General features: G+C 49.3%; 1 protein-coding gene across 1 annotated transcript; it reads left to right on the top strand.

Moving 5' to 3' along the window:
- Positions 1-6,120: 6,120 nt before the first annotated feature.
- LOC127186305 (SIGLEC family-like protein 1) lies at positions 6,121-9,513 on the top strand (the record flags this gene model as incomplete). The annotated part of the gene is made up of 4 exons (XM_051142729.1): positions 6,121-6,402; positions 7,237-7,342; positions 8,411-8,561; positions 9,370-9,513. Coding segments are annotated over 4 exons (683 nt in total), but the record flags the coding sequence as incomplete, so codon positions are not given.
- Positions 9,514-9,945: the final 432 nt, after the last annotated feature.

Consider the following 9,945-nt stretch of genomic DNA (forward strand, 5'->3'; position numbering starts at 1 on the left):
TGACAGCACCTAGCGCTGCTGACGACCCAACAATTAACAGCTGAGAATTTAGGGGCACACATTAATAGCCAGTTGCCCCTCTGTGTGTGGGAGTAGGTCACCCCGACAGAGCCGTATCTGAACTATGATTCCCTTGAGTTTCATGGGGGTGATCCAAACTCACCAAGGAACTATTAGGGAGTTTGCTCTCGTGTGAAGCACCTGTGTCCTCTATGGCTCCCCAGGGACAACCCCCCCCCCTTCTCTTTCCTCTCCACATTTCTCATATGAATGAATATACACATATGTGTGCCAACGCTTTTGTCCATGAGTGCTTTGTGAAGCCTAGAGGTCAAGGTTCAGTGACTTCCTTTATTGTACCTTCTTCTTCTTCTTCTTCTTCTTCTTCTTCTTCTTCTTCTTCTTCTTCTTCTTCTTCTTCTTCTTCTTCTCCTCCTTCTTCTTCTTCTTCTTCTTCTTCTTCCTCCTCTTCCTCCTCCTCCTCTTCTTCTTCCTCCTCTTCCTCTTCTTCTTCTTCTCCTTCTCCTTCATTTATTATTGTTGTTGTTATCATTGTTACTGTTATTTGACACAGGACATAGTGGCTTGAATAAAAATGGCCCCCTTTGGCTTATAGGGAGTGGCACTATTAGGTGTGGTCTTGTTCGGGGAAGTGTGTCAGGAGGTGGGTGTGGGGTGTGTGGGGTGTGTGGGGATGGGCTTTGAACTTTCAAATGCTCAAGCCAGACCCAGTGCCACTCTCTCCTGATGCCCGCTGATCCAGATGTAGAAGTCTCAGATGCCTCTCCAGCACCATGTGTGCCTGCCTGCGTGCCACCATGCACCACCACAGTAATGGACTAAATCTCGGAACCCGTAAGCCAGCGCCAATGAAATGTTTTCCTTTAAAAGAGTTGCTGCTGTTCTGGTGCGTCTCCACAGCGATAGAAACCCTACCTAAAGCAAAGGGTCTCTCCTGGAACGTGGAGCTTCCTGTTTAGGCTAGCCAGTGAGGCCCTGGGGTTACCTCTTTCTGGCCTTCAGTATCTTGGTTAGAGTTAGAAACTGTTGCATGTAATTTGATGTGGGTGTCGGGAATCCTAACCCAGGGCTTCAGTTAACCCACTAAGTCACCTCTACTGCCTCCTATATAATGGCTTTCCAGAGAGTTGGTCACCTTTCTATATACCAATGACAGGTGCATAGAAAAAGAAGGAAGGAAGCAATGCCATTCACAGTAGCCTAAAAAGTACTTGGAATAAACTTAACCAAGGACATGAAATATGTGTACATGAGAACTTTAAACCACTGAAGAAATATAGGCAGACACCAGAAGACAGAAAGGCCACCCACATTTGTGTTTCCTAATAATTAGTCTTGCGAGGATGGACAGCTTACCAAAAGCAATCTACAGACTCAATGCTGCCCAATCAAAATGGAAATTTCATTTGTCACACACAAAAAAGGTTTTAAAAATCCAAACGTTCACACCAATACACTAAGCTCCTCACATAGTCAAAGCAATCCTGAGGGATGAGAATCCTGCTGGGGATAGGATGACACCTCCTTGCAGGGTCCAGATAGAAACCCACACAACTATAGATAGCTACCAATTTTTAATTTAAAATTTAATTTTATGTGTTTTGTTTTTGTTTTTGTTTTTTTGTTTTGCTTTGTTTTGTTTTTTGCCTGCATGTCTGTGCACATCTCATCAGCCTGTTTGCTTAGGCTGGAAGGCAGCTTCATATCCCCCGGAACCGGAGTTAGCGTGTGGGAGCTGGGATTTGAACCTTGATTCTCTGCAAGAGCAGTCAGTGCTTTTAACTGCTGAGCCATCTCTCTAACTAACCCCTAGACACTGATTTTTGACAAGGAAGTAAAAGATATACATTGGAGAAAAGTAAACTTCTTCAATAAAATATGTGTATCTCCCCACAGGAGAATGAAACTAGACCTCTCATCTCCCAACCACACCCCGACCCCCACCCCCACCCCGACCCCCACTCCTACCCCGACCCCCATCCCCACCCCGACCCCGACTCCCAGCCCAACCCCACTCTCACCCCGACCCCCACTCCCACCTCGACCCCCACCCTCACCCCGACCCCCACCCCCACTCCCAGCCCGACCCCCACTCCCACCCCGACCCTCACTCCCACCCCGACCCCCACCCTCACCCCGACCCCCACCCCCACTCCCAGCCCGACCCCCCCCCCCACCCCGACCCCCCCTCCCACCCCGACCCCCACTCCCACCCCGACCCCCACCCTCACCCCGATCCCCACTCCCACCCCGACCCCCACTCCCACCCCGACCCCCACCCTCACCCCGACCCCGCACAAACGTCAACTCTAAGTGGATCAAGTACCACTTCCTCTGACAAGCTGCTCTAATTCTAACTTCTGCATCACCTACAGGCCAGACTGGGTCATCAACCTGCGTGCTTGTCATGAGCTGGATGGTGTGTGTCTGTGTGAGTATGTGTCTGTGTGTGTGTTTGTGTGTCTGTGTGTGTGTGCGCGTGTGTGTCTGTGTGTGTTTGTGTGTCTGTGTGTGTGAGTGTGTGTGAGAGTGTATGTGTCTGTGTGTGTTTGTGTGTCTGTGTGTGTGTGTGTGTCCTGTGTCCTATGAGATATTAAGCAAAGATCTGACTTTTGCCCATAGATCCCAGTGGTTTCCCTCACCTGGCTTTTTGATTTGAAGTTGCTTTGTTTTAGTTTTGTTGTTGTTGTTGTTGTTGTTGTTTTTTGCTTGTTTGTTTGTTTTGTTTTTGTTTTAGACAAAGTCTCACTCTGGAACCTGGGCCAATCTGGAACTCGTGGCAATTCTCCTGCCTTAGTTACAAGCTTGAGTCACCACGCCCGGCTCTTCTGCCTGGTTTTCTTCATTGTGCTTTTACTCATTTATTATTCATTTCATGTTTCTAAAGATTGGTTTATTTTTGTATGTGTATGAGTTCCTGCATCAATGTCTGTGCTCCACACGCATACAGTGTCCACAGAAGTCAGAATAGGGTATCCAGTGCCCTGGAATTTGAGTTACAGACAGGAGTGACCTGCCATGTAGGTGCTGGGGATCGAGCTTGGGTCCTCTGGGAAAGCAGTCAGTGCTCTTAGCCACTAAGCTGTCTCTCCAGCCACTCCATTTATGCTTTTCTTAGCTGTTTTGTCTAATCTTAAGTGCCATTAAATTTGGTTTAAAAAGAAAATTCAAACTGTGGAGTGCTGCTTACAGAGGTATAGAGAATTTTAAACTGGGATTTTACATTCCTTTCTTACATCTGTCATATTATTTAATAAAATTCTATAATTATTTAAAAGTGCTTGCTTTTTTTTACATTAAAATTTAAATGTAGGAAGTCTCTGCTTAACATCCCTTATGGCTCACTAGTTAAGAGCACTTAGTTGTTTTCTAGCACCCTGTACGTCAATTGGCCGAAAATACCATGCAACTCCAGCTCCGGCAGGTCTGTCGCCCTCTTGTGGCCTCTACAGGCACTTGCAGTCACGCAGCACTCCTGTGGTTAGAGCCTGGCGGACCAATGACTGGCTACTTGGGCCCGTGGGTGGATCTACGGAGTTCTTGTGCGTTGACATTGTCCACGACAGGCTTCCAGGGACATGGAGTTCCCCCCTTAGCCAAGCAGTCCTCAGCCATCGCATCCTTGGTACTCTCGCGAGGCAGCCACAGGGCAGTTAGGCCGCTCTGCAACCTCAGCACGGAGGCAGCGCGCGAGCTCCGTGGTTCCTCCAAGGCCAATTCAGGATTGGCAGGCAGAGACTGCGCACCGGTAGTTCACCAGGTGACTCTCTCTATGCTAGTCAGCTTGTCACTCCTTAGTACCTGATCAACTTTTCACCTCCCCGTCAGCTGTTCAACCTGTCACCCATCACTTTTCTGCCTTGTCTCTCTTACTAACTTGTTCGTCCTGTGTCCCCTCAGTCATGTTTTTGTGCTGTCACCCCTCAGCTGTGTTTTTGTGCTGTCACCCCTCAGTCATGTTTCTGTCCTGTCACCCTTCAGTCATGTTTTTGTCCTGTCTCCCTTCAGTCACCTTCAGTGTGTCACCAAATTAGCCTGAAAGGAAGCTGGTGGGTCACCATTCTGCCAGTAGAACAAACAAGAAGCCTGTGAGTTCGTGATCACTTTAGTGCCCGTGTGAGTTAGCCATTTAGCTCCCTTGTACCCCAGTTAATCCATCTCTGTCGTAAACTGCCGGGTTAATCCATTAACTAGGCTGCCACCAGTCTCTTGGTAAATTAATTATAATTACACACCTGTAATCCTAGCTCTTGGGAGGTGGGAGCAGGACATTAGGATTTCAGGGTCATCCTCAGCTACACAGAAAGGCCAGCCTGGGCTACATAAGACTGTGTAAAACACAGAAACAAACAAATCTAACAGTTGGTGAGCACTTGGCTGGCAAGGGGGAGATAGGGAGACAGACAGACAGACAGACAGACAGATGGAAGTATGCTGAGGGAAAGTAATTCCATGGCGTCCTCAGAACAAGACATGTAATAAAATGCAGAGAAGTGATGGCCAAAGGAGATGCAGGACGGATCCATGAGATGCCATCCCACCTACATTTCTTAAATCCTGGCAGAGACGAGCAAGAAGAAATCAGAATTATAAAGCTTGATTGATCACTACATCTCCGGCAATAAATCCCATCCCCGTGACATGGATATGGAAACAAAATTGGAGAAGGGAAGAGACTTGACCAGAGTTATTTGGTGATTTACTGGCAAAGCTTGGGTCAGGATATAAACTGGGCTCATTCCGACATCAAGGACGAGGTTTTTAAGCTGGGAGGAGGGTCCCCATGGAAGAAGAATCTCTTGATCCCAACTCTCCGCGGTACTATCCTTTCATGCATTCCCCAACTCTCCATGGTGCCCATCTTTTCATGCATCCCCCAACTCTCTGCGGTACCATCCTTTCATGCGTCCCCCCAACTCTCCACGGTGCCCATTCTCTCATGCATCCCCCAACTCTCCACGGTGCCCATTCTCTCATGCATCCCCCAACCCTCCACGGTGCCCATCTTTTCATGCGTCCCCCCAACTCTCCACGGTACCCATCCTTTCATGCATCCCCCAACCCTCCACGGTACCCATCCTTTCATGCGTCCCCCAACTCTCCACGGTACCCATCCTTTCATGCGTCCCCCAACTCTCCACGGTACCCATCTTTTCATGCATCCCCCAACCCTCCACGGTACCCATCCTTTCATGCGTCCCCCAACCCTCCACGGTACCCATCCTTTCATGCGTCCCCCAACTCTCCATGGTACCCATCTTTTCATGCATCCCCCAACTCTCCACGGTACCCATCCTTTCATGCATCCCCCAACTCTCCACGGTACCCATCTTTTCATGCATCCCCCAACCCTCCACGGTACCCATCCTTTCATGCGTCCCCCAACCCTCCACGGTACCCATCCTTTCATGCGTCCCCCAACTCTCCACGGTACCCATCCTTTCATGCATCCCCCAACTCTCCATGGTACCCATCCTTTCATGCATCCCCCAACTCTCCACGGTACCCATCCTTTCATGCGTCCCCATTAGCTTTTGAGAAATACCTGGTCATTGAGCCCCTCTTCCTAAAGAGTCACAGCACTGCGGCTTCACGGAGGATCTTAGTGGATGCCTCCTGTTCCTACATATCCCTGAGCATCTTGTCCCGTGTAATTCTCGCTTCTCCAGGTCATCCTGTGCTTGGGTTGACCTGGGGGTTTCAGGTACCTGCTTTGTGAAGATGTTTCTGCTCGCCCACCTCCTTGTTTTCTTTCAGTTGCTGTCACCTCACTCTCCACGGTGAAGAGTATTGTATGCCTGGGAATTCTTGCTGTTGCATATGGACCTGTCACAGCCACAGCTGGGTGAGTAGGACAAGAGACGCTTCTCAAGCAGTCCGAGGAAGCTGCCGATGGGACTGTGATGCTCATCTCTCTGCCTAGAATCCCCCGGTAAGGGGCTTGGGGTGTGGCTCAGTGGTAAAGTGTTGTGTAGCATGTGGGAGGCCTTGAGTTCCATCCCCAGTGTGGCAAACAAAGAAAATAAGGCTGGGTCCTGAAGAAAGAGAGAAAGGGAAATTCAGGTTACCTCACTGACCCCTGCCCCTCCCTCACCACAGAACCTGCCAGACTGCTCGACTCCTTCTGTGCAATGGAGAAGACGTTGCAGTGCAGTTGTTTCTTTCATGGGATCCCCACACCGTCTGTGCAGTGGTGGGTGGATGGAGTTCCTGTGGATGTGAACAGTGGGCATGGCCACCTCCAGGTGACCTCTACCATACTTGGTCCCTGGGACAACAGCACCCTCAGCCTGGCCCAGGCCCCGAAAATGGGCACAGTTCTTCTCTGCGAGGGAAGGAACCAACATGGAACCCATGGTTTGAGCATCCTGCTGATGTCAAGTGAGGGTGGGGACATGGAGCCTGGATGAGGGCAGGGGACAGGGAGGGGTTGGCATTGAGGCTAGAAAAGGGAGCACAGCTTGGAATCTGAATCTGAAGTCTTAAGAGTGGCTTCCTGCATGGGAGAATGGTAAAGTAGAAGGATCCAGAGGGTCCTAGAAACCTACAAGAAGAACATTATGACGGGCAGATGTGGGCCCGGGGGTCCTGCTCAAACTGTGGCACCAGCCAAGGACAATACATGCCGTAAATTTCAAACCCCAGATCTAGCCAATGGACAGGACATTCTCCACAGTTGAGTGGAGAGTGGGGTCTGACTTTCACACGAACTCTGGTGCTCCATATTTGACCACATCCCCTGGATGGGGAGACCTGGTGGCACTCAGAGGAAGGACAGCAGGTTACCAAGAAGAGACTTGATACCCTATGAGCATATACAGGGGAGGAGGTCCCCCTCAGTCACAGTCATAGGGGAGGGGAGTAAGGGGAAAATGGGAGGGAGGGAAGAATGGGAGAATACAAGGAATGGGATAACAATTGAGATGTAATATGAATGAATTAATAAAAACAAAACAAAACCAAAAAAAGAGTGGCTTCCTGAGGGTGTGCAATATGGCTAGACAGGGAAAGGTGCTTGCTGCCAAGCATGACAACCTGAGTTCAGTCCTCAGGTGCCACGTGGTGGGAATTAGAAGCACACTACTGAAACGTATCTTCGTGCACACTGTGGCACATGTAATCTCCCCCATATAAATAAATAAATAAATAAATGAAATTAAAAAATATTTTTTACTTGTAAAAAGAAAACCTTACTGAAATGTCTTCTACTTCTAGGAAAGGACCATTTGGCTCCCCAGATCTTTCTGAAGGCGATGCTCCAGGGTGTGATCTATGCAGCCATGGCGATCACAGTACTTTTTCTCTGCTTCCTCCCCTTCATGTGAGTATGCCTTAGTTCATTTTATGCTGCTGTAACAAAACAGCTGAGATGAGCTAATTTATGGAGCACAGAGGTTTACTTATGTCAGGGTTCCAGAGGCTGAGGAAGCATAAGAGCATGGTGCTGGCATGCAGATCCAGCGAGGGCTTTCTTGCTTTATCACACTGTGAGACCCAGAGCAAGCATCTCTTTCTGTAAAGGTCACAAAGGCCACCGTAGGGGCCTCATCCTTCTGTCCTCTCTAATCCTGTCTGGCAGTAAGAAGGGTGGTAATCGGGCCTGAGTGCCTATCGGGGAAAGGAGAAGAGGAGTGGAGTGGCACATGGAGAGGAGTTGGGCTCAGCAGAGTATTGCTCAGATGGTAGAGCATAGAGCACTTTCTTAGCATACAGAGCACCTTGGACTCAATCCTCCAGCACTGTGGAAATGTGATGGTGCACGCCCATAGCCCACCGCTCCTGAGGTGGAGACAGGAAGATCAGAAGTTCAAGGTCAGCTTTAATGTGGTGAGTTCAAGGCTATAGGACAGTCTGTCTAAACAAACAAACAAACAAGCAAATGACAAGAAATTTCAAAGATGCATCAAGAGTTAAGAGCACTGGCTGCTCTTGCAGAAGACCTACGTTTAGTTGCCAGCGCCCACATCCCAAGCATCTTTAACCCCAGTTCCACAGGATCTGCTACCCTCTTCTGGCCTCTGACGGCACTGCATGTGGTGCACAAACATATGTGCAGGCAAAACACCATATACATGAAATAAAAATAAATATGCTTCTAAAAACTTCTTCATACAGCAAGTTAATTAACTTAAATACGTAGCAATCTCCCTACAGGGCGCAAGGACCGTTCCCAGTTGACCCATCTGAACCCTTTGGTCTGTTAAACAGGGAATCCCTACCACACAGGGTGTGGAACTGACTTGCAGAGAAGGTGGGTGGCTTTCCCCGGACAACACAGGAAGCTGGCAGGACTCTTGAGACACCAGACTTGAATGCCAATCAAATCTGGAGCCCACATGGGGATGCAGAGAGGCAGGAGGTTGGAACTGATCGGAACACATTTCCTTAGAGCGGAATGTCTCAGGACGGATCAGGCAAAGAAGTGTGCGCGGATGAGAGCACAGAAGGGCTCTACGGCCGGGACGGGCCAGGGATCCAGCGTGAAGCTCGAAGAGCCTAGGGAATCCAACACTGAGCCACCCTCTGGGAAGCAGGCCTTGGTGAGTGCCCCTTGCACCAGGAAGGAGTCCAGGGTCGCAGAGCAGTGTTAGTGAGAGAAAGCTTGCACGCTGCCGTGGAGAGATGCTGCTCAGCCTGTGGCACGTATAGCGCACAATGACCTTGCAGGTTGTTTTGTAGGTACGAGAGTTGAGACCCCAAAAGCCTCATGGAAGAAACCGAAGCACATAATTTAAAGGGTAATTAGAACTATCAACACACACCACACACAGCATACACACACACACACACAGACATACTATAGATACCATACACATATACGCCATATACAGATCACATATACACACATATACACACAGGCACACCATACACACCACATACATGTGCGCACACACACTATACACACATGCCATATATAGCACACACATACACATACACACATATGGTGTGTATGCAGCACACACACATACATACATACACACACATATACCACACACAGACACTCTAGATACCATACACACACACATACCATATGTATACAATACACACATAGACACACACACACACACACACACACACACACACACACTGAATCCCCACTGGGAAGTTGATTGATAGCCTCCTAGCAGTAGCACCAGAATGGAAACTGAAGGTTTGGCTCCTGGCGTGCAGCAGGCAGCAGCCACCCACAGCCTCAGGCCCAAGTCAGTGCCGGGAGACTAGGTAGCACTTAAGTCTCAGCTCTGTCACCAAATTCTGGACACAAGCAATTTAAAGGATTTGTTTGGGCTCATGGTTTAAGGGATACAGTCTGTGATGGTCAGTGTCAGCTGTCAACTGGGAGTATAGAGTCACTCGGGAGATGGGCCTCAGGACATGCCTGTGGGGCCCGTCTTCACTGTCCGGATTGAGGTGACCTGCCTGCTGTGGGTGGCACTGTTCCCCGGCTGTGTCAGTGGAGAAACTGAGCTGAACAGCAGCTGGCAAGCATAAGTTCTTTGCTCTCTTGATGCCTTGAATTTCCCGCCACGATGAAACTTGAACTATGAGGCCAGATAAACTGTTTCTGGATGGAGAGGTGGCTTGGCGGTTAGGAGCACTTCCTGCTCCTTCCAGAAGACCTGAGTTCTGTCCCAAGCATCCATATCAGACAGTTCACAATTGACTAAACTGCAGCTCTAGAGGATCCCATGCCCTCTTCTGGCCTCTCTAGGGATCTGCACACATGCTCACATATCACACAGACACACATTTTACAAAACAAAAACAAAAACAAAAACTCCTCCCCGACCCCCCCACCCCCGAGATGGGGTTGCTCTGTGTAACAGCTCTGGCTGTCCTGGAACTCACTCTGTAGACCAGGCTGGCCTCGAACTCACATCAATCTGCCTGCCTCTGCCTCCCGAGTGTTGAGATTAAAGGCTT

Source organism: Acomys russatus, unplaced genomic scaffold (assembly GCF_903995435.1).
Source record: "Acomys russatus unplaced genomic scaffold, mAcoRus1.1, whole genome shotgun sequence".
Classification (NCBI taxonomy): Eukaryota; Metazoa; Chordata; class Mammalia; order Rodentia; family Muridae; genus Acomys; species Acomys russatus.